Source organism: Pinus tabuliformis, chromosome 2_2 (assembly GCF_031772625.1).
Source record: "Pinus tabuliformis cultivar Carrire ecotype Pingquan chromosome 2_2, CPIR1, whole genome shotgun sequence".
In the NCBI taxonomy this organism is placed as follows: domain Eukaryota; kingdom Viridiplantae; phylum Streptophyta; class Pinopsida; order Pinales; family Pinaceae; genus Pinus; species Pinus tabuliformis.
In genome coordinates this window covers 383,656,576-383,682,945 of record NC_142300.1, presented here as the reverse complement: position 1 = coordinate 383,682,945, position 26,370 = coordinate 383,656,576, and the positions used below count along the sequence as shown (strand labels likewise).

The 26,370-nt window shown below is 34.4% G+C and overlaps 2 protein-coding genes across 2 annotated transcripts in view; both read left to right on the top strand.

The window, feature by feature from the left end:
* LOC149192864 (delta-selinene-like synthase, chloroplastic) overlaps positions 1-24,954 on the top strand; it is a 34,374-nt gene extending 9,420 nt beyond the window's left edge. Inside the window, exons 6-10 of the mRNA XM_089406480.1 lie at positions 22,565-22,657; positions 23,376-23,591; positions 23,718-23,859; positions 24,061-24,312; positions 24,396-24,954. Coding sequence (XP_089262606.1) covers positions 22,565-22,657; positions 23,376-23,591; positions 23,718-23,859; positions 24,061-24,312; positions 24,396-24,695 — 1,003 coding nt within the window. The 3' untranslated portion in view covers positions 24,696-24,954. The remainder of the gene's footprint in view (positions 1-22,564; positions 22,658-23,375; positions 23,592-23,717; positions 23,860-24,060; positions 24,313-24,395) is intronic.
* On the top strand, positions 21,480-22,341 carry LOC149192865 (delta-selinene-like synthase, chloroplastic). The gene is made up of 3 exons (XM_089406481.1): positions 21,480-21,618; positions 21,769-21,956; positions 22,064-22,341. Exons 1-3 carry the CDS (start codon positions 21,490-21,492, stop codon positions 22,194-22,196), a joined length of 450 nt encoding a protein of 149 aa, XP_089262607.1. The 5' UTR covers positions 21,480-21,489; the 3' UTR covers positions 22,197-22,341.
* Positions 24,955-26,370: the final 1,416 nt, after the last annotated feature.

Sequence of the window (26,370 nt, the reverse complement as noted above, 5' to 3'; positions counted from 1 at the left end):
TTGAGGAACAATGACTACTGGGTTACCCTTACTAGCTGTGTATTAAGTATGTTTTGAATGTTTTATAGTTTGGTAAATGCGTATGGCAATAGGGCCATAGGTTAAATAAGTTGCGGGATTGAGAATAAGAGAATTTGTGCAAGTGTTTGTGGACGTAGTTTCGCTAAGTTCTGCTAAAGTGCCTGTGGAAATTGTTCCCCGACATATTTTAAATATCGTGTACCCCAATTACTATCATCACCCAATCACCGCTGCCACCATTTTCCATTTTTCTACTGTAATCTTATATGTTTTATCATCTGGAGAATATATTATATTTGATTTATAGTTGGTTGGATTTGTAAGGTGTTACCTATCATGGGTACAATTTCTAGGTTTTTTTTTTTTCCTTAAATAATGGTATCAATTTTATAATTTTTCTGTAGTTTAATTATGAACTAATTTTATTTTTTTTTCTAGATTTCAGAAATATCGCTAAAGATTTTATTAGATAATGGAAAAATGCCATTTTATAAAATTTTGATAGAGATTTTCAGAAATATCTCTATAAATTTTAGTAGATTATGAGAAATGCGATTTTTATAGAATATCTCAACAAATTTTACCATATTGTAGGAAAATGCCATTTTATTCTTATATGTATTTAAGGTTATAATTTTATAGTAATTTTTATGAGGCTTTAAAAGAATTAGAGTTTTAATAGTGATTTTTGCCATGATAAAATTGATAGGATTTATTAGATTGTTTTAATGAAAATTATATCTTTTTTGGTAATTGTTTATTGAAATATTTTAATTTAGTAAATTTTAAAAAATATTAAAATGATTATTTTGTTTTTATTTAAAAAAATTAGATATTTAATATTTTATAATATAATATAATACTGAAAATAATAATATCTTAAATATTAAGAGATTAATATATAATAAAAATATATTTAAAATAAAGTAAATGCAATTTTTTTATTAAAATTTTTAAAAATATTATATAAGTGTTAAATGAAATAATATGGTTTGCTATTATATAAAATACCAAAATGTATATAAAGTAATTGAGTTATAATAATATGGATAATATGGTTAGTTATTGTATAAAATATTAAAATACACAAAGCAATTTAATTATAAGACCTTTAATATGTAAGTTATTATATAAAATATTAGAAATGCATATAAAGTATTTTAGTTATAGGTTTAAATTTTTACCGTACAATAATCATTTAAGAATAGAACGATAAGTATTAAAATGCACATAATATGATTAATTATTAGATAAAATATTAAAAATGCATATATAGTAATATAGTTGTTGGTGTAAGATTTTCACAATACAAGTGAGAACGCTAAGTATGGTTTTGGTTTATTATTTCATTATTATATTTATATAATTTAAATGGTTTATTAAAATATTTGTTTTATATTTTTAAAATTATAAAATAAATATGTGTGAGAATAATTGTAAGGATAAAGATATTTATTTTAATATATTTAATTATTTTTTTGGTGAATGGGGAATTAAATTTGTAACTATATTTAAGTTATATTATATATATATATATATATATATATATATATATATATATATATATAACCAAGAAGATTGGCCTCTTTTTTATTATAAAGATTGTTAAAGCTCATGTTTCTAAGACATTTTTTAAATTAATCGATATAATTAAAGTGGAACCAAGGGCATAACTATTTTGAGGTAAATAGTATATTCTAGAATATTTGATAGAGATTAAGTCTCTAAGAGCCACCTCATAATTATTGATAATTAATTAAAATTATAAAATCACTATTCTAAAATAGACAAACCTATCAACATATTATTGTTATAATTATGCTTTCTATTTTGAAAATTTTAATTCTATGTTACATATCTAATGCTTTGTAGAGTCCCTTTAACTTCTCTTGGTTATAGCAGAAATTGTATGAGAAATGTTCCAATGACTTAAAATAATTGAGATTTTAAGAGGTGTTTGTAAAACCCATCGTAATTCTCTACAAAAATGTTTTAGAAAAACGTTTAACAACGAAATAAGAATACAAAAATTAAGTATCTGTCGCAATGTTCCAATGACTTGAAATAATACATATAGAAGAGTTTCTAAAACCGATTGTAATTCGCTACAAAAATGTTTAACAACCAAATAAGAATAAAAATTAAAGTATGTGTCATTATGTGTCGAGAAAATTACTAATAATATTTTTATAAATATTAAAAATTTAGCTTTGATAGAATTTATGGTTGGGAAAATAAAATTTCAAATTAGATTCATCTTATCTTGCAATCCATTATAATTTTAGAGGGATCAAATTTATAGAGAAGCAAATATTTCCTCACATTTTTTTCTCTAAATAGTTTACACCATAAAGGGTTTTATCTTTCTTGACACATGATATATATAGAGTTAAGATAAATCTATATTAGTTCATATATATATACACATGATAAATATATAGTAAAGAGAAATCTATACTAGTTTGGACATATATATATATATATAGAGAGAGAGAGAGAGAACTTGTCAACTCCACGTTAACTATGAAAGCATATATATATATATATATATATATATGAGAGTATTTCTAACCAAATGTATATGTATATATCAAGTGGACAATGATTTTGTTCAATTTCCGATCCAAATTGAAATTATTTTTTAACGAATTTTCTTACTTTCAATTACTATGTCTCTATATATAAACTTGATATAAATTTATTTTGCTTAATGATAACACAAAAATATTTTATTTATGGTTGATATTGTTGATATTTCAAGATCTATGCAAGAATTTAAGCACAAGAATAATGACACAAAATTGAATAGTACAAAAAAATTTACTTAGTAAAACTCTAACATTTTATATAAATTTATTTTGCTTAATGCTAACTGTGATGACCCTGGAAAATGTAAATATTGGAATTTTACTGTGGTAAAAGATAGAATTGAAAGACTGTTTTAAAAAACTTTAATCATATTATTTTATTTTATTTTTCTCCGTAAATACTAATTCTATTAAAAAAGTGAAAAAATATATACAATGAGGTCAAGGCCTCAGAGGAGGCCGACGCCTTTCCTCAGCCAAAAATCAGGGACATTACAGTTCAGCCCTTCAACCAGATTTACAGTACAGACTTCAAAAATTTTGCTTTGGTTCCTGACATACTGACCCAACTTACCAGACCTACCATCTTCATTACCTACATTGACCAAAAAAAGAAAGTAGCAACTAGCATAGGCATTTTTAAGACAAAAATTAAGCCTGTATTGGCTGTTGTTACTGCCTGTAGCATGAGAATAAACCATACATAGACCTCTAACTTCAGACTCAAAAACACAAGACCAAGATTGCATAGCATATAAGCGAGAAAGCGACCCGGCAGAAAGGAGCTGTGATTAGTCTGCATGACTTGGTGAAGCTGGCGTATCCTCCTTTGCTTGGCTAGTAGAAGCTACCCAGGTCACGAGACCGTCTTCGTCCAGTACCGCCTCACCTCCATCAAGATTAGTAACCAAATGTAGAATACCAGCTTCTCGTTGAGATGTCCTACAAGCTAAATCATCTTCCTGTATTGGATCAGGCTGCTGAGGCGCTTCCGAAACAAGGGCATCCTCTTCCATGTGGTCCGCATGAAACACTCTCCCCGTCAAGTCCCCTAGCAGAACATTATCATCCTGAGAAAGTGAGGGAATGGAAGGAGACGAACTGAACTGGTTGCTCTCCTCCTCTGGGACAAATATGGTAAAATTTACTGTCACCATGGGCCTGTTGAGCTGACTTTGGAAGGTAAACCTGGAGGTCAGATAAGAATTATTCGGGAGAAGCCTATCTTGGTCCGAAGGCAGAGAAGAAGGAGGAGCTAAGGCGATGGGTGCAACATTCTGAGGGGCATGTCGAAGAAGGCTTCCTCTATTCCCTGAGTGACTGCCTCTGCGCGGGATTCCTCGTCTTCGAGGCATGGTTACAGAGACTGAAGGACTGGGAGAACTATTGAAACAGAGCAAACCAGAAGTAATGAAAGCGCGGAGAAATTCATGGCATTTCCAGAACCTTTCTAATATCCAGACCCGAATGACTATACAGCAGATCTGAAGCGGCGTAGCTTCATAATAAACATAGTCATTAACTACGTTACGCAGATCCATGTAAATGAGCCAAAGTGTATGTAGAGCAGCCATGCTTGCATTGAATTCAAACCAAATTCGAGGCTGCACGGTATTTAATTTCCCTACCGTGAACCTGATATACCAACCTACGACATGTACCATACAATCCTTCCGCCTGCCATCCGTCAGGCCAAATGTTTGTCTGGCGAAGTCCATCATTGAATGCTGGTAGAGTCACCCACATCCGGGTTAATCATATTATTTTATTATTGTAAATTAAAATATATATTAAAAAGGAATATATACTTCTTGAAATGCTGGGAACTTCTGAAAGGAAGATTGGAAGAGGAAATTAGTTATGAAAACTGCATGAAACTACCCTCCCTAACTGGAGAGGCCTCCAGGGAAAAGGGGGGGTAGAGACAAAAATTTTGTGTTGTAAGGACAGACAGAAGAAAAAAAAAGAAAAGAGGAAAATTGGTTAAGTCTGGTGAGGACGAGATAACCAGGCACAAGTTGCATGTATCTTGTTGAGGGCTTTGGGCCTGCAAGATAGCTTGGGGGGAGATTCCAGTCTTGGCAATGGATCTCATGGTTGGGTGGTCAAGAGCAAACAAAGAATACAGGTGAACTTCTGAAGCATAACTACAAACCAGGCGGACCAGGTATGTAGCAGCTTCTGGAGAAATCATTTCAACAGTGAATATAGATATTATTGTTAACTGAAAATTACAATAGCCTAAATACAGTAGAATGGCTGTGAAAATTATTTAAAAAAAAAAAAGAAATATACATTCTTATATCATTATTATGCTTGCTGTAATGTTACCTGGCTCAGACAAATATTACAGAAATATTAATAGATGACTGTTGAGAAGAACCCTGATGCTGATATGCTTATTGGTAGCTCCAAGAAAAAAACAAGACGGAGGTCAAATTGCACTGTATAGAATACCGAGGAATTAATGTATATATATAAAGAAAATAGATAACTTTTTTGACGACATGAGTTTGTTCATCTTAGAGGAGAGTAGCATAACAGGCCTCAAACTGGGTTACCAGAACGGAAGTGAGAAACACTCGCTGGTACTAAACAACTTAATATCTACGGTGTGAATGTGCATTAAAAGAATTTAGAAGGCCATATGAGATTATATCAAATGAGACAGTCTGTATAAACTGTAAAACTACTGCATATAACTAAAAAAAATACACAGACAGAGGTAACTATTCAACCGTAAGAATGTGAAAGGTTCGAGAAAGTTATGAACCAGAACCAGACTCTACTGTATCTTTATTTAATGAAAACAACGAAAATGAAAACCGCACGATTTACCATAGTCGCGGTAGCAAATGCGACAGCAGAAGGACTATCTAATGTTCAAACCAACTAAAACACATATTCTGAGCAATAACCATAACTCTTTCATTATAAACAATGCATATCGACAGTAAGGAACCATATGTCGAAAACAGAACAGACTTCCTTAACAGCTCGAAAAGGAACAATAAGTCGAATCAAAACAGACAACATACATTAGTTTTTCTTTAAAGACAATGGCAGTTCTGCCGTAGCATAAAACCATGAGAACACATATAAGCAACTGTGAAGATAATATAAATCGCATTAACTAATTCAGAGTGACAAGTCCATAAAGCACCGGAGTCAAGCACTTAGAAATACAGTTTAGTCTGCTATTAAAGACTTCCGAGGAAACCTAGAAATAAAATGACATTTACAGAGTAAGTATCAATTCCAGGAAACGACGAACTGGAAATATAAACAAAATATTCATTGTAAATATAAACAAAATATTCATTGAAAAACAGAGAGGTCCATATTCCGCGACCCAGTCCACTAGTAATCTTTACTACTTGTTACTCATATAATTACATCTGGTTAACAAATCATAAAAAAACAAATAGGCATTCGAGATAATTCAACTACTGGGACTGCTAAGGCACCTCCCGTGCGAAAGGAACCGACTGTTCCTCACAACCCAATAGGGCAAGCCGAGAACACAAAATCTGAGAATATGAAAATTCATGAATAGCCTCGGAAGCAAAACCACAAGGACCCTGTCGGGTAACTTCGATCAGGTTAAGGGAATCTGAAAGCCAGTGAAAAAATCGAGTATGTATAAATCTCATAACCACAACAGGAAAAAAGGGGAAAAACCCCAAACATCGCACTCAGGAATCTATGAGCATGATAATGCTTACCTGATACGCAGCGAAGGAGGTCGTGTTGCCGAGGGCCCATCGTCCGGCGTATTGGAAGGTTTCATCACCATAGCTTCACCTTCATACACCAGAGAAATGAGAGCTGTTAATACGCATGCAAAACCAACAGAGATAATGTAATGAAAGAATGTCGTAATAGAAATATCATGGATTAAACTATGAGAAATGCCATTACCTGTGTGGGATAATCCCGGAAAATCGAACAAGAAACTTCTGAGTTGCAGATGAAACCTCGGAAGAGTTGTGAATGGAAGTATTACCCGATGCGTGAAGAGGCAAGTTGAACCCGGGAGCGGCATCAGGACCAAATAAGCCAAGCGGGAACTCAGAACGTTTAATAAGAACCCTAAAACCCGCCAACATATCTCCACCCTCGGATCTAGATCGGTTGATCCACGCCGTTGAAAAGAAGCGGGAACCAAAGGCGCGAGGGACGAGGATACGGGAACCAACGTGTTCACATGGCCGAGCAGGAGGGACAGGCCAGCTGTGCTGGGGAGCATTAAACAGCTGCCTGTAAAATTAATTGCAACCCAACAACTCAATGCCAGAAACATTACTCCGGTCACATAGCATTATGCCAGCGCACATCCCAGTTGCCAAATATGTATATATATAAACAATGCATACAAACAAAACCATGAACCAAACATTTGAATAGATTGTCGTGGGTACGATAAATTTCCAACAATGTTATTAACCCGAATAAACTATGTGTCATGGCAGAGTATGTGCGGCATAAAGATTATGGTAGGGTTAAATATGTAAAGATTATAATAAATTAAAATTTTATTTACATGTATCATGGGTAGGATCGTGACAAATTGGTATCAGAGCAAGGTTACAATACTGTGACCTCTGGAACAACATGTAAAAAAAAAAAAAAACAAGCAATGTACAGATAACCATCTCATTATATTTGTAAGAAGGACAACTAATTTAACTAACTTCTCCTCTTGCTCCATTTCTAGGGTTGAGACACAGGAAAACAATAGAAAATAGACAATAGACAGAAACAATGAATATGCAGAGAGCTGGCAGTGCTCCGCATAGATCGATCGCAGGTCAGGAACCTGTAGTAAATCCTAGGGATAACCCAGAGCTGTGGGTACAGCTTGGCGAAGAGACACGTAGCACGAACCTTGCAATACTAGAGACGGTTCAGGAACTGAAGTATGAGATGGCACAATTACGAGAGGATAATGCACGACTGATGGTGGAACAAGAAAGAATTTTGAAGAGTTTGTCGGACAGGTAGAACCCACGACTAGCTAATCCTAGTGCGGAACAACAGAGGTTGACAGCAGAACAAAATTATCAAATAGAACCTGAAAAATCAGAAGAAAGGGAGGACCATTCTGATAATGCATCCGAACAACAGACTTCAAAACGTCAGAGAGTGGAACTACAGGGAGAATTTCGAAAAATTAAACCCCCACATTTTGATGGGGAACAGGAAGAAGCGGCTGAAGCATGGTTAATTAACATGAACAAATATTTTCAGTTGTATGAATATGACCACAACCTGAAGGCATGATTGGCCATCTTTCAGTTACAAGGTAAAGCAACCCTGTGGTGGGAGGAAGTTAAGATCGTCAAGGGGGTAAGCTAACGGACCATAACATGGGAGAAGTTTCAGAAATACTTCAAAGAAAGATATCTGACCGAGCGCTTCTATGATGAAAAAGCAAGGGAATTCCACGATTTACGGTTGGGACAACAGACTATGGACGAGTTTATGAACCGTTTCACCTCTCTACTTTGCTATGTTCCCTATATTAAAGAAGAAAAAGCTAAGGTGCAAAGATTTGTTAGTAGTTCACCCCTATACATACGAGAAAGGATTGAGTTTGACAATCCTAGGACGATGGATGAAGCTATCCGCAAGGCTAGAATCTGCTACCAGTAGAATAAACAGAAAGGAGATGCTCCAAATAAAAGATGGAATGAAAAGAGAGGTAATAAAACAGTTGGGAACAGTAAAGGAAGTCGCAGCAGTGGAAGTAGGGGAGTTAGTAAAGGGCAGAACAACAGAACTATACAAAGAGGTTCACTCAGGTATAAGCCAATCAGTGAATCTAGAGTGAGTGAACAGCTTGTTAGGCTGGAGGGAGAAGGAATGGCCAGACCTCCAGTTCAATGCTGGGGTTGTGGAGGAGCACACTACGTCAAAAAGGAACTGATCAGATATCTCATATTCATGAAGCATCAACCATTGGCGATGTGGGACGTAGCGTACCAAGGATTAACGCAGCCCTCGATGATCGTCAAGTGGAATACCAACCGACTATGGTGGAATTTGAAGGTAAAATTTCAGATCTTTTTATAGCTGTTCTAATTGATCCAGGAGCTACTTTAAGTTATATTAGCCCAAAGATAGTAGAACAATGTAAGTTACAACCTGAAAAGTTCAAGAGTCCATGGCTGGTACAGCTAGCTATGGGGGCCAAGAGTCGAGTTTTGGAAAAAAATAATAACTGCTTTAACCATAGCATGACAGCCAGTAGTGGCAAATTTGAATGTACTTCCTTTGGGCTCATATGATGTTCTCATTGGGATGGATTGGTTAGAGAAACACTGATCACTAGTAAACTACAAAACGAAAACCATTTATTACAAAGATGACTTTGGAGAGAAGCAGGAAATGCAAGGAATTAAGCGCCCCATGCAGATTCGGCCAATCACTGCATCCAAACTAGCTAAATGTATCAAAAAAAGATGTCAAATTTATGCCATTCAGGTAGGCTATGTAAATTCAAAGGATAAAATAGCCACGCTGGAAAACATTCCCGTAATACCAGAATTTGTGGATGTTTTTCCAGAGGAGATACCTGGGCTGGCACCTAAAAGAGATATAGACTTTACCATCGAATTGACACCCGAGGCAGCACCAGTGTTGCAGGTACCTTATAGAATGAGCGTACCTGAATTGACAGAATTAAAAAAGGAACTACAAGAGCTGCTAGACAAAAATTATATTCGCCCCAGTGTATCTCCATGGGGAGCCCCAGTGTTATTTGTCAAGATAAAAGACGAAACTCTTTGAATGTGTATAGACTATCGTCAGCTGAACAAGCTTACGATCAAAAATAAATATCCTTTACCTCAGATTGATGAACTTTTTGATCAAGTGAAGGGTGCGACAATGTTCTCTAAGATTGATCTGCGATCAAGTTACCACTAGATTAGGATTAAAGAGGAAGATATTGCTAAAACAGCTTTCAGGACACGGTATGGGCACTACGAGTTTGTAGTACTACCTTTTGGGTTAACCAACGCACCCGCCACCTTTATGTGTTTAATGAATAGCGTGTTTCATGGGTTCTTGGATAAATTTGTGCTGATATTCATTGATGATATTCTGATATACTCTCGTTCTAAGGAGGAGCATGAGGAGCATCTCAGGTTAGTGCTACAAACTCTCCGAGAGCACCCGTTGTATGCTAAGTTCAGCAAGTGTGATTTCTTCAAGGAGGAAATACAGTATTTAGGCGATATAATCACAAAAGAGGGGATTGCAGTGGACCCTGAAAAGACAAGGACCATAATGGAATGGCTCGTACCAAAGGATGTGGCAGATATCAGTTCCTTTATGGGGTTAGTTGGTTATTATAGAAGATTTGTGGAAGGTTTTTCAAGGGTAGCATACCCTATCACCTTCTTACAGTAAAAAGGAAGGGTATTCAAATGGACCTCAGAGTGTCAGCAGAGCTTTAAGAAACTTAAACATTTACTCACCACAGCACCCATCTTGAGTATAGCTGATCCTAATAAGGATTGCGTGGTACGTACAGATGCAAGTAAGGAGGGTGTGGGCAGTGTATTGATGCAAGAAGGAAGAGTGATCGCTTACGAATCAAGAAAGCTAAAAGGAGCATGAGTAGAAATATTCTACCTACGATTTAGAATTAGCAGTTGTCATACACGCACTAAAAATGTGGTAGCATTATCTCATGGGGAGAAAATTTCTGTTGCTAACAAACCACCACAGCCTGACAAATTACTTCAGCCAACCTACCTCAAATACGAGGAAAGCCCGCTGGGCAGATTTTTTAAGTGGATTTGACTTTGAAATTAAGCACTTGAAAGGGAAGGAGAACCGCGTGGCCGACGCATTAATTCGGAAGGTGCAATGCTTGTATGAAATTTCGTCCAGTAAATGGAAGAATCCCTTGATTGAAATGATAAAAACAACAGCAAATCAAGATGCTGAATACCAGCAAATAAAACAGCAGGTACAACTTTCCAGCGAAAAAATTAGCAGGGATATGAATTAGATGATGCTGGAATGCTGTATTATAATAAGAGGCTGTATGTACCTAATAAAGATAGTCTTAAAAATCTGATTTTGGATGAGTTTCACATCAGCCATTATGCAGGACATTCGGGATACCAAAAGATGATCACCACACTCCGAAAAGAATACCATTGGCCAGGAATGAAAAAGAATGTAACTGAATACTTAGCACGGTGTTTGGAGTGTCAGTAGATTAAAGCGGAGCATTTGCACCCAACGGGGCTATTACAACCTTTACCCATTCTGGAGTGCAAATGGGAAACTATTTCTATGGATTTTATAACAGGATTGCCTCGGACAAAGAAGAACAATGATTTTATTATGGTAGTGGTAGACAAACTGAGTAAGGCAGCACACTTTATACCCGTGTAGTCCACTTACAGGGCTGTGCAAATTGCTCACATTTTTATGCAGAATGTGTTCAAACTGCATGGACTTCCGAAGATAATAATATATGATCGTGATGTAAAATTCACGTCAACCTTTTGGAGAGCATTGTTTACCAAACTGGGAACACAGCTGAATTTCAGCACAGCCTATCATCCCCAGACCGACGGTCAAACAGAACGAGTGAACCAAGTGGTGGAGGACATGTTAAGAGCATGCGTAATGCAGAAACCAACCCAGTGGGAGGAATATTTACATTTGGTTGAATTCGCATATAATAACGAATATTACACGTCAACACAAATGAGCCCCTTTGAAGTCTTGTATGGGCGGAAATGCGGTACACCCTCAAGCTGGGGTGGACCTGAGGATAAATTAGAATTGGGGCAAGAAATGATCAAAGAAATGGAGGACATGGTAAAAAGGGTACGTACTAATTTAAAGGTTGCTCAGGACAGACAAAAAAGCTTTGCAGATCAGAAAAGAAGGTTCAAAGAATACCAGGTCGGTGACCATGTTTATGTGAGGATCCAAGCCTGAAAGAGTACCCTGCAATGGAGCGGTTATGCCAAACTTGTACCCCGTTATTTTGGACCTTTTCAGGTCTTGGCAAGAGTAGGGCCGGTAGCTTACCAACTCGCCCTGCCAAGCCATATTAGAATCCACAATGTCTTCCATGTTTCTATGCTAAAAAAATACATTTACGACCCTAAACATGTGATCAAATGGCAGGATATATGGGTAAGAACTAATCCGGTTGATCTAATTAAAAATTTTATTCTAGAAAGGAAATGACTGGAAATGTTGTTGATTGCAGGTCGAACCGGAAGGCAAGGTTCTGGTCGAGCCACTGAACATCCTCGACCGCAGAGAAGTGCAGCTGCGGAAGCGAGCTATTACCCAAGTTAAAGTGCAGTGGCAACACTATGGGCTTGATGAGGCCACTTGGGAAGATGAAGAGCTCGTTAAAAATGCTTACCCGGAATTGTTTGTGGAAATAAGACGTCGAGACGATGTCCAATCTCAGGAGGGGGAGATGTGATGACCCCGGAAAATGTAAATATTGGAATTTTACTGTGGTAAAAGATAGAATTGAAAGACTGTTTTTAAAAACTTTAATCATATTATTTTATTATTGCGAATTAAAATATATATTAAAAAGGAATATATACTTCTTGAAATTCTGGCAACTTCTGAAAGGAAGATTGGAAGAGGAAATCAGTTATGAAAACTGCATGAAACTACCCTCCCTAACTGGAGAGGCCTCCAGGGAAAAGGGGGGTAGAGACAAAAATTCTATGCTGTAAGGACAGATAGAAGAAAAAAAAAGAAAAGAGGAAAATTGGCACAAGTTGCATGTATCTTGTTGAGGGCTTTGGGCCTACAAGATAGCTTGGGGGGAGATTCCAGTCTTGGCAATGGATCTCATGGTTGGGTGGTCAAGAGCAAACAAAGAATATACCTGAACTTCTGAAGCGTAACTACAAACCAGGCGGACCAAGTATGTAGCAACTTCTGGAGAAATCATTTCAACAGTGAATATAGATATTATTGTTAATTGAAAATTACAGTAGCCTAAATACAGTAGAATGGCTGTGAAAATTATTTAAAAAAAAAGAAATATACATTCTTATATCATTATTATGCTTGCTGTAATGTTACCCGGCTCAAACAAATATTACAAAAATATTAATAGATGACTGTTGAGAAGAACCCTGATGCTGATATGTTTATTGGTAGCTCCAAGAAAAAAACAAGACGGAGGTCAAATTGCACTTTATATAGTACCGAGGAATTAATGTATATATATAAAGAAAATAGATAACTTTTTTTGACGACATGAGTTTGTTCATCTTAGAGGAGAGTAGGATAATAGGCCTCAAGCTAGGGTTACCAGAACAGAAGTGAGAAACACTCGCTGGAACTAAACACCTTAATATCTACGGTGTGAATGTGCATTAAAAGAATTTAGAAGGCCATATGAGATTATATCAAATAGACAGTCTGCATAAAGTGTAAAACCACTGCATATAACTAAAAAAAAATATAGACAGAGGTAACTATTAAACTGTAAGAATGTGAAAAGTTCGAGAAAGTTATGAACCAGAACCAGACTCTACTGTATCTTTATTTAATGAAAACAATGAAAATGCAAACCGCACGATTTACCATAGTCGCAGTAGCAAATGCGACAGCAGAAGGAGTATCTAATGTTCAAAACAACTAAAACACATATTCTCAACAATAACCATAACCCTTTCATTATAAACAATGCATATCGACAGTAAGGAACCATATGTCGAAAACAGAACAGACTTCCTTAACAGCTCGAAAAGGAACAATAAGTCGAATCAGAACAAACAACATACATTAGTTTTTCTCTAAAGACAATGGCACTTCCGCCGTAGCATAAAACCATGAGAGCACATACAAGCAACTGTGATGATAATATAAATCGCATTAACTAATTCAGAGTGACAAGTCCATAAAGCACCAGAGTCAAGCACTTAGAAATACAGTTTAGTCCGCTATTAAAACCTTCCGAGGAAGCCCAAAAATAAAATGACATTTACAATATGAAAATGAACCGTAGTGAACCATGTTTATTTTAGGGTTTAAAATATTTATCTTAGGGATGTTATACATTGAGTTTATAATATTAATCCCTTTGAGTTTAATATTGATCCCTTGAGTTTATAATATATAAGGGTTTTAGAATTTATTCCTTAAGTTTATAATTATTATTAAAAATAATAATATTAATTAATAAAACCAATAATAATGGTAATAGTAATATTAATATTTATTAATGGTAATAGTAATATTTTTAAATTAATATTAATATTGATTATTAGTAATATTAATTATTAATATTAATATTGATATGTATATTAATTAATATTACTATTTATTAAAAATATTTTTTAGTATTAATTTATTATGGCATAGTCCAATTTAAAGATAAAATCAACTTTTTCAATGAAATTCGGTAAAAAATTCAAGAAAACATGTGATTTTTTTATTGTTTAAAATGAATTGTTGAAAATATAAATGGATTCAACACCTTAAAAAACCCCCTTGTGCACTCAAATTCTACAAATTAAACAACTTAAATTTAAATTTTTAAAAATCTCTACGAGATTTCCATTAAAATTAATGAAAAAAACCATCATGAAAAAGGTCATTTTGTCTATAAGTTAGATTACATTATTTATTATTATTATTATTATTAATTTATTAATATTATTAATAATGATATTAAGACAAGAGTGCTCCCTTATTATGAGAAAGGCCAAAGCTCCCAAAAGTAATTTGAGTAAAGCAGAACAAAGAGCCTTCAAATCCCTACGTAACAATGATAAAATTGTGGTTCTCAAGGCAGATAAGGGAGGAGCAGCCGTAATCTTGGGTAAAGAAGATCATATTCACAAAATGAATGAACACCTAAAATGTGGTAGTTATAAGAAACTTAGCAGCAACCCCATCCCCAAGATTATGAAAGAGGTGAAAAGGGCAAGTTTGGAATCCAATCTTGATGATAAATTAAAAAAGAAATTAATTCCCTCTTGCGAATGCATCCCAAGGATTTATGGGCTTCCCAAGATCCATAAAGATGGAGTCCCTCTTAGACCAATAGTCAATACCATTGGATCCCCAACCTATGAGCTCGCTAAGTATGTTGCTAAAATCCTCAAGCCCCTTGTTGGAAACACTGATTCTTACATCAAAGACTCCCTTGACTTTGTGAATCTTATTAAGAATAAGAGAATAGAACGTGATGACATCCTTGTTAGCTTTGATGTGGTGTGTTTATTCACCAAGATTCCTCTTGAAGAAGCCATTCAGGTTATAAAAGATGTTACTGATCCTAGGACTGCAAGATTGGCCGAAATCTGCTTGCGATCAACAGCTTTCACCTTCCAAGGAACATATTATGAGAAGACCTCTGGAGTAGCAATGGGATCCCCCCTTTCGCCAATTGTGGCCAACTTATACATGGAATATTTTGAAAAGAAAGCCCTAGAATATTACCCTTTGAAGCCAGCATGGTGGAAACGATTCGTCAATGATACCAATATAAAATGGACACATGGTAAATCAGAGTTTGACAAGTTTTTTATTCACTTAAATTCCATCACTTTTGAAATAAAATTCACTATGGAGCTTGAAGAAAACATGAGCATTCCTTTTTTAGACATTCTCATCATGAGAAAAGGGGATGGCTCCATAGGGCATAAAGTTTTCAGGAAATCAACCCATACAGAAAACTACCTCCATGTTGATTTCCACCATCATCCAACGCAAAAATTTGGTGTTCTTAACACTCTTGCTATCAGAGCCCTTCGAATTTCTGACGCCGATCATCTGAATGAAGAAAAGAAGCATTTAAGCTCAACCTTCAAGAGTATAGGCTACAAAGAAAATGAGATTAAAAGAGCAATTCAGAAAGCCGAGAAAAGGATGTTATCTCATGAACCTAAGGCCCAAGATCAATGTCAGAGTGGTAAGGTTTTTCTACCTTACATTCATGGGGTTACAGATAAGATTGCGAAAATCCTAAGAAGGAAAAACATAAGCACGCAATTCTCTGCTCCTGGAATTATTAGACAAGGTATGAGATCTGTCAAGGATGATATTGATAGACATCAACTTAAAGGGGTCTATAAAATTGATTGCTCATGTGGAAAAAGCTAAATTGGTGAAACAGGTCGCTCTCTGCAGACCAGACTCAAAGAACATGGAGATGATATTAGGAATGAAAGATCTCGTACTTCCGCCCTTGCAGAGCACTCCTCAAAGACTAAGCACCATGTCTGCTTGGAGAGCGCCTCGATTATCGCCAGGGAAGAACAACACCATAGATGAAAGATCAGAGAAGCCCTTGAAATTATCAAGCACCCGCATAATCTGAACAGAGACAATGGTATTGAGATTAGTGGAAGCTAGCTTCCCCTAATCAGAAAAATCTAACTCATTTTATTAATTTAAATATAATAATAATAATAATAATAATAATAATAATAATAATATAATGATAATAATATTATAATTACAAGATTATTATAAAAATAATAATAATTATAATAATATTATTATTATTAATAATATTAATAATAATATTACTAATAAGATTAATAAGATTAATAATAATAATATAATAATAATAATATTATAATAATTATTATTATTATTATTATTTCTAATTATTATTAATAATAATAATTAATGATAATAATTATAATAATTACAATTAATATTAATAATATATAACAGTAAATATTAATGATCAAACTTTATTATTAAAATTAAATATTAATACAATATTCTAAGATTAATATTTTTAACATTAATATCATTAATTCTAATTATTATTAAATTATAATTCTAATTATTATTATTATTATTTATTATATTAATAAAAATAATAATAATAATTAATAATATAAGTAATATTTCCCGGATGGGGGTGATGAAGTGGCGTGATGGGCAGGTGTTGGGTGTGGCTCATCACGTGGGCAGGTGTAAGCCCGGACGAGCCACGACACACCAGAACACTAAGGAATTAAATGCGATGGGAGGCTCAGTTAATTTGGTTTTATTGCTGGTTCAGAGGGCATTCATTGTGCAGCTGCGATCGAGGCAAATGGCGCTCAATATCTTCGCTCCCCAGGTCGCCTGGATTCATTCCTGCAAGAAATCCGAGCAGACGTTGGCAGAGGCGGAACATTCTCTGGCTCAGTTCACAATTACTCAGAGGAATTCTTGTCCGAAGGGTAATTTGACAATGCAAAGGGAGAGGCTCAGGATGAGCAGTCGCCGGGGAGGTTCCAGGGGCCGCTCTGCCACTCAGCGACCAGTCAATTCGCCTTCCTCCTCGGTGGAAATTACTTCTGAGCATAACAGAGGCTCGAACAGACTTGTCGGATGCGGCACTGTGCGTGGGTGGGGAGAAATTCCGGATTGTGGTCATTTGGAGCATCCAGCTGTTCGCTACCGGATCGCCTGCACTCTGGAGAACAACACTCTTATCGTCTCCGTCATGGTGGAACACTGTAGCACTCTCAGAGGGCCTATGAACAACCTGGGTGTGCCAGTGGCTGATATGCAAGTTCCCACGGTCGATATGCGGAGGCCAACCAAAGCAGACTCTCCCCAAGCCACTCAAGCTGAGGAAGTTGGCCCCAGTGAGCCGGTTCAGAGGTCGCTGCGCTCGGATATGGAGGTCTCACAGAAGCTCAAAGGACCGGCGAAGGATGAGCCCCATACAACCGATGAGGACTAGCACTTCCGTCACTCTGTCTTCCACTGCCAGGAAAGCAACTCTCTGTTTGTCTTTCATGCTCTTTTTCAACTTACTGCTCTCTCTGTCGGTCTGTCTATGTGTCATCGATGTCGGATTATATGTCCGCCGTGTCAGTCTATGTGTCCATCGTCTCGGTTTGTCTGTCCATCGTGTCGGTTCACATATCCATTATGGCGGTTTACATGTTTATTGTGTCGATTCAAACGCTGGCTATGTCGATTCAGATGTCCCAATTTTGTAATGATGCTACTCTGAAAGGTCTAATTAGCCTAGTCTTACAGAGAAAAAAAATAATAATATAAGTAATATTAATAATATAAGTAATATTATTAATAACTATTATTATCATTTATAATAATAATAATTAATAATATAGGTAATATTAATAATAACTATCATATTATATTAAAAGTAACTAATTACTAAAAGATTATTATTAATTAATCTAGATATTTATAAAATTTTAATTACAATGATCAATCTTTATTATTAAAAAAGTAAAATAAAATAAAAAAATTAATTAATTAATTAAAATAATTTGTAGCAGCCAACTGTCATCATCAGATATTGAGAGCCGACCCTCATCTCATTTTAGTCTCCTCATTACTATTTAATCTCTGAGCTGAGCTCTTCTATCAAGCATTCAAGTTGTCCTGATATGGATCCCAGTTGGGATTTCTCCGAAAACTAAATCGAAAATAAAAATAATAATATTTATTAAAAATATGACTAATATTAATTAATAACAATAATCATAATAATAATAATTGCTTAATAATAACAATAATTAATTTAAAATAATTATAATAATAACTAATTAGCAATAATTAATATAAATTAATAATTATTATTAGTTATAATAATAAAATTAATAGTTTTATTATAATAGTTATTTATTATTATTATTATTATGGCGTAGTCTAACTTATAGACTAAATGACCTTTTTTACAACATTTTTTTTCCGGTTAAACTTGAGTTTAAATTGTTTAATATGCATAATTTGGGTGTCCCAATGGTTTTCCAGGGTTCTAAATCATTTATGCATTTAAAAATGTATTTTAAAGAGCAAAAAATGTTGAAATTGTATTGCCAAATTTTGGTGAATTCCATTGAAAAATAATTATTTCGCCTATAAGTTAGACTATAAATTTTATTATTATTACTACTACTACCATTAATGCTTATCAACATTTTTTAACTATATTTGATAATGTGATTGTGCATGTGATTGATATATGTCTATACCTCATACCTCTATCCACATATATCAACCATATTGATTAATGTAGTTATCTTAATAAATAATTATTAAATAAAAAATCATTCATATTCATTTACCAAATTTTCTTATCATATAATATTTAAATACTGTACAAATATATGTTAAATGAAATTATTTTTATCCACTTCGTTTTTAGTATTATATAAGTGTTAAATGAATAATTTTTCCTCTGCAATTACTAAATTTTCCTATAATACGGTTTGTTATCATATAAAATTCTAGAATGTATACGAAATAGTTGAATTCGAGGTGTAAACAGAAAATTTGAGGAAGTTAAAACATTAATTATTAATTTTCTTCATTTATTTTTCATTGGGAAAAAAAAATAAATTTATTTTTGTTAATTATGAATATATAATTATATAAATTAAATAGTTGATAAATATTGATAGAGATAAAAGCATTTGATAATATATTTTATATTGTCAAAATCAAAAAAATTATAAAAATTTTTTGCAGTATAATTTTATTTTAAATAACAATATTATTAGTATATGGGTTAAATATACGACAATATTTTGAACGATGGAGATTTATTTTGATATTATTATGAAGATCACTGAAATGTATATAGGCTTTGTTAAAATATCATGGGTCAATACCATAGTTTCCTACTACATGCCAAACAAACCATAACCCATATTTTTTTTACATCTTTTAAAAATTAATCAATTTAATTAAAAATACAAAAATGACATAACAATTTTTGACATAAATATCAACCATTTTCACATAAATATCAACCCTTTGATATGTGACTTGTAAAAAAATATCTTAAAATAATGTGTGAAAGTTAAATCCATACCATTCAATGATTGTAGATAAACTCTATAACACTCATGTTTCGTTGGAAATACTCAGAACCATCATAGAGAGACTAAGAAGGTGAACTCCAATTATAGATACTTTGTGCAAATTTCCAATCGATTACCTTCAGGTGGACACCACTTCATCATTACCTTCAGGTGGACACTAGGGAAAACAAGAAGCTTTAGAAGACTATCGCAGCAAGCCAAAGCGCACTTCATGATCTTGCCACCCAGTATGCCAGAGACATTGAGCAGAAGATCACTGATGTGGCTTATTTGAAGGCATCCCTTCATCAGAAAGAAATCTTCACTCAGATTCATGATTGGTCAGGGTTCTTGGCCAAGAAAAATCAATCGGTATATACTCTGTGACAACATGCTCACTAGTTCTTCAATGAAGCCTTGACCACACCCGACCTCAACCAGTGACAAGATATTCTTGCAAAGAGTGGATTTCTTGAGAAGCAGATCTAGCAGATTAAGGATGACTTGCACGCAACCAATGCTCTACTTCGTGACCTCAAGCAATCAACAAGGATCCATTTCTAGAAACTACAACAACTTTGCACAAAAGAATATACTTAGTGGAATGCTCTACTGAATGCAAGACCGAGCCAATCAACGACTGAAGTTACCGCAAAATTTATTGAGCAAGATAGCACCCTCAGGGATCCCTGGTGGTCAACCCTTGTTGTTTATACACAATTCAAGATTGTAGCCAAGCAATCTGTCCCATAGTTGGGTCCTTCATTTGAAGGAGAACCTACAACACATGAAGAAACGATTCAAGAATATGTAGGAAAAGTCGGAACCCTGTAGTAGCAAGAAGAAACATTAACATAAACAAAGGATTGAATCGGCAATGAGTCAATTGATTGTGGTCGGGGCCTGTTGGGTACTTTGTTTTGCGGGGCAAAGTTTTTGACACATTTTGACGAGTGTGACGAAAGGGTAGTGGTGGAGGAAACAACTGAGGAAAGAAAGAAAATTTGCCAGGATCCATTCAACACTGAAGATTGGTAAGTGGAAAATATGGGGACATGGAAGTGCAGCTGAGCCGCAACAGTCATCAATGAGAGATTTCTGAGCCACAGAAGAAACCATGAAGGAAAGGGTGTGGCATCTGAGGAAGTGAGTGGCAGTTCAGGCTAGTGAAGTTTATAAAAACTAAAGGAAAAGGAAATGAGAAGAAAAATCTCATATGTTGAGATGCTACCACTAAGTCTATGAGACTTAGCATGGTTCTGTGTTTATCTGACTCTCAGATACTTTATATGCTCGCTCTCCTTTTCCTATTTGAATGGTGATAGAGCCAGAATGTAATGATGCTTTATGTTAATGGGAAGTGTTGCAGGATTTCATTATGGTTCTAAATGTGTTAGTTGGATGTGCCTCTTCAATTTTTTTCATATGAATGAATGTATGTCTTCAATCTCTTGGATGTTTTGCTCGTTATGCTTTGCGATGATATATGTCAAATGTTATGGTTTTTAGAGTAGATGGGAATGATAGTATTTGCATAACTCTCCTTGACACATGGTCCTAATCTCCATCTTAGTAAGGGCATAGCACACCTCATGTGAGATGACTTACTCCTGTTTGGTAAAGTGAAAATAACGACGTTCCACTAAACTACAACAAATATAGTTTAATATTAACTTAACTCTGGCCGACCTTTCGCAAATATATATAAAATATAGTTTAATTTTAACTTTACTCTGACTGAATGTTGCAAAAATATATGACATAGTTTAATTAGCTACGTTCAAGCTTTTCTCGTGCGCATAATCCATATTTCCTTGAAAGCACCAATATTCCGACGATTTCACACTATAATATTATCAGTGGGAGGGCATAGAAATTATCTCAAATTTTTTGTCTGATACTCCGAACTCTCTCAAATATTCTGTGCGATTTTTCTTTTAGCATCGATGTCATCTGAGGCTTCGTATTTTTTTATGTCAACCAGGAAATTGTAGTGTTAGGCGTGTATATATATAAGCGAGCCGCTATGGTCCACTCATTAAGTAAATCGCATAGCAAAGCGTGCTGTTATGGCTGAGATTTCTGAATCTGCTTCCACCAAAATGAGCAATGAATTTTCCATCCCTCGACGCACGGCCAATCGCCACGGAAACGTGTGGGACGATGAGTTCATACAATCCCTCAACTCGCCCTATGGGGTATACTTTCAATCTCTCTCTCTCACATGGCACCTATCTCTAGCTCTGTCATCTGCTTTTTAGTGTTTTTTTTGGTTGTTACCTGTGAGCCTATCATGGCATCTATCTCATTCTCTATGTTTTTTTTTAATTGCACTGAACTATAATTAGGCACCGGCATATTATGAACGCGTTGGAATGCTTGTTGAGGAGATAAAGCAATTACTTTTGAGCGAAATGGAAGATAGCAATTATGATCTAATCAAACGTCTTCACATAGTTGACACATTGGAATGCCTTGGAATTGATCGACATTTTCAACATGAAATAAAAACAGGTGCCCTAGATTACGTTTACAGGTATGTGAATCTGGACAGATAAATAAATTTAATTTAGCGTTTACATTTATGTGCACTCCGATTTTGGGGCTATTTTCGATTCCCACGCTGACTGATAAGCTGAGTAGATGTTGGAACGAAAAGGGCATCGGAGTGGGATCGAGCGATTCCTGCAAAGATCTTAATGCGACAGCGTTAGGATTTCGTGCTCTCCGACTGCATCGATATAACGTGTCTTCAGGTGGTATCAACTGCAATTAATTTGATGTAAAGCTTCAAGATATTTTCTAATATTGTTAGGCAGTATAAGTGAAAGAGCGCACTATATTGGGCTAGCCTAAGTTGAATGGTGAAAGTGAAAACGTTTATTAATAAACATTGAACTTTAGACAAGTTCCAAACTCAAATAACCTACTTAATGAATCTCCTCGATAACGAACAGCAGGTATACATATTTGCATAAAGAAAAAAAAAAAAAAAAAAGAGGATGGCCTAGCTGTAGTTGAAATATATGGACAAAACAGCTCGTGGCTCAAGTACTTGCCCTCTTAATTATATATATTAGACTTATCTTCGAATTACGAAAATTGTAATGCCATGCTAAATCTTCTTTCCAAATTTTTATTTAGGTCGAATTTCAACCAAAAAGTTCTGGAGTTAGCCAAATTGGACTTCAATATCCTGCAATGCATACATCAGAAAGAGTTACAGTTTATTACAAGGTAGTGATCGGTACTTGCCATTTTCATAGTTTATAGCGTCGAGAGCGTTTTTTTAACAGTTCAATACAGGTTGAATTTTAAAAAATAAAGATATTTATAAGCTTATTTTAAAAATATAATCGATCATTGAATGTGCTGAGCTTTGGCAGTTAACATTGGTGTAAGTATATTGCAATTTCTCATCTCGGTAATAGTCCGTTAGTGTAAGTTTAAAGCCGACCAATCACTTCGGTAAATTTCAAAATTATTATTGATAATTCATAATGTTTTTTTAGTAATTCTTTTTAATCTAATTCTGGGTATGGAAGAAGACTTATTCATCCATAATAGGATATTTATTATCACAATTTACGTTGTATTAAATTAAATTAAATTTTTAGATTTCTTAATAAGTTTAACTCCAAAAATAACCTCCATCCTCAACATGTCCCATAAAATTTGAATCTGTGACCGGTCAAAAACTGAACCACAGGTATTTTTTTTCATATTATTATTAACATTAAAAAATAAATATCATTCATAATAACAATCTGCAAATAAATTCATCACAGTGTAAACATTTTCCTAATATTACTGGAAAAATTAGTCTCCATACCTAAATGTGGTTGTAATTAAATAAAACTCGTTAATATTACGCAGAATAAATATATACTCATTGTGAATTTTGGCATATCATGATAAGAGTTCACCCTGTGCAATACTTTTTTGTGCTGCGTAGGTTGTGGCGAGAGTCAGAAATTGCACAGCTGAATTTCTATAGGATCCGTCACGTGGAATTTGTTTTCTGGGCGGCTACATGCATTTTCGAGCCCGAATTCTCTCAAAGCAGAATTGCCTTCGCACAAGTTTGTGTGTTGGCAGCTGTTCTAGATGACTTCTATGACACTCACGGTCTCTTGGACGAACTGAAAACCACCACAGAGGCAGTCAGACGGTGAATTCAAATTATACAGACTTTGTGCAAATTGCCAATTGAGTTATTTCTAGTTTCTCAGAATATTCCAATCATATATTTTCTGCGCCTGTTATATACCTTGAAAATTTTTTGTGCCATTTTCAGATGGGATCTTTCACTGATAGATGACCTTCCAGACCACATAAAAATTGCATTCCGGTTTTTCTTCAAAACAGCGAATGAATTGGCTGATCAAGTCGTCAAAGTGCAAAAGCGGGATATGGCAGCCACACTAAAGTGCAGTAGCGTATGTGTTTAGGAAGATATGTGATTCTGTAGTGGGATTAGCTTAATGGGATGTTATTAGTTTTTAATTTTACTTCCACCGACCTACAAAGAAGCCAATTGACGGTGGAAAAGACCTTTTGAGATTTTTTAATTGAAAGGGGAAGAAGATTAACACATTAACGATTAACCATTAATGTACTTTCCCTGGTTGTATTTTCAGTGGCAGCGCTATCTTGGGTCTTATTTGCAGGAAGGAGAATGGATAGCGACTGCTCATGTGCCCACGTTTAATGAGTACATAAAGAATGCGCGCACTAGCTCAGGGATGTGTATTTTAAATTTGTTTCCCCTTCTCTTGATGGGTCAACTTCTCCCAAACAACGTTCTGGAGCAAATATATTCTCCGTCTAAGATGCAGGAGCTCTCAGAATTTACGGTCAGACTCATCGACGACTTGAAAGATTTCGAGTTATTTAGCATCTAAATCGAGATTTCGAGGTATTATACAATTCTATGCAAAATACTGATTCGTCTTCACTATTTGCAATGAAGGACGAGAAGGAACACGGGCAGATGGCTTCAAGTATAGCTTGTTATATTAAAGACAATCCTGATTCTACCGTGGAAAATGCGATAAACCATATCAAGGGCATCCTTCATCTCTCCCTTGAGGAATTGAATCGGGAGTATCTTAAGGAGGACAGTGTACCATTATGTTGCAAGAAGTTCACTTTCAATATAACACGAGGACTTCAATTTTTGTTCAGATACGGAGACGGCTTATCCGTATCTAACAAGGAAGTGAAGGACCAAATATTCAAAATTCTCGTCGATCAAGTGCCTATCAAGGAATAATGGCGACCCGGTTACTGTTACTAGGTGTGTGTATTAAGTATGTTTTTAATAAGTGGGGCGATTAAGAATAAGAGTTTTAGTGCAAATCTTTATGGACGTAGTTTAGCCAAGTTCCGCCAAAGTGCCTGTGGAAATTGTTCCCTGACAAATTCCAAGTATTGTGTACTGTAATTACAATCATCACGCAATCACCGCTGCACCATTTTCCATTTTTCTAGTGTATTCTTATATGTTTTATCATCCTGAAAGAAATATTATATTTTCCTTATAGTTGGTTGAATTTGTAAGATGTTGAGTTGGTTGGATTTGTACGATGTAACGTATTATGTGTCTACAATTGGTCATTTTTCGTTTTCTTTTTTCCTTTTTATTTTTAACAATGGTATCAATTTTATAATTTATATTTGTTTTTAGTGTAGTTTAATTAATTATTATAAAATTGTTTTTTTTCAAAATAATTTTGACATATTTTCAGAAATACCACTAAAGATTTTAGTGGAAGTTCACTTTCAATCCTAGCTACCAGTGGACAAAATTGAGACATAAATTTAATGTTGAACATTATTTATAGTTATATATTTTGTTGAAGTTATCAGCCAATTATGAGAGAGAATGTTTTATAAATATAACAACAGGATTTTCACCTTTTTCTGGGATATATCTATTTATTTTCTTTACCTACTATCAAAATTTGACTATTTAACTAGTTAAATTGCTTACTTTGTTACTGGTTATATTGCTGCAATGAGTCTAGATCTTGTGCTGGTGGACTGTGCCATCCCAGACAGAAATTGGGCTTGAAGTGACTTCTCTCGCCACCCATTGATGGTTGTTCGCTTGGGTTTTCTGATGAGAAGATGAAACTATCAATATACTTACATCGCTTCGATTTTTTTATTAGAAGATGAAACACATACATATACTTATCTCTTTTGATCACGATTTGTGGGTATATAATGTTAAAGTCTTAACATATATAGAATGATAATAATAAGGATGGGAATTTAGAAAAAATACATATAGAAAAGGAAGAAAAATAGAAACAATTTTGAAATTGGAAAATTTATATTTTTCAAATTAGCTCTTACTTTGGAAAGTAGTGAAGATAGTAAAGTCAAGAAAACAAGAAAAATAAGAAATAATTGAAAATAGATTATTACTAATTTTTAAAATCTATTTCTAATTTGACAAATACTATATAAATAAGTTTAGAATGGTGATTTTTTAATTATCTTTTTATTTATTAGATAATAGATAGAAAGCTTTTAGATTCTTTAGATTTTAGATTTAAGTTCTCAAGCAAAAAGTAAGTATATTTTTTTTAGAGGTGAATTGCCTCTTTAAAATTGTTATATTATCCGGATATTGGAAAATAAGTTATTAGAAAGTGTTCAAAACCTAAAATGAAGTAGAAAAATATATATATAATATTTCATTGTTAGAAAAAATAAAATTATATTTTCAAATTTTTAAGATGTATAATATCAATTTTTTAAGCTAATTAAAAAATTTCCATTTAATTTTTTATCATATCATATGGAATTCGAATTCAAACGTAAATATGGGTAATTATACTTTCAATACAGCACGAGGACTTCAATTTCTCTTTAGATACGGAGATGGCTTATCCGTATCGAACAAGGACGTAAAGGACCAGATATTGAAAATTATCGTC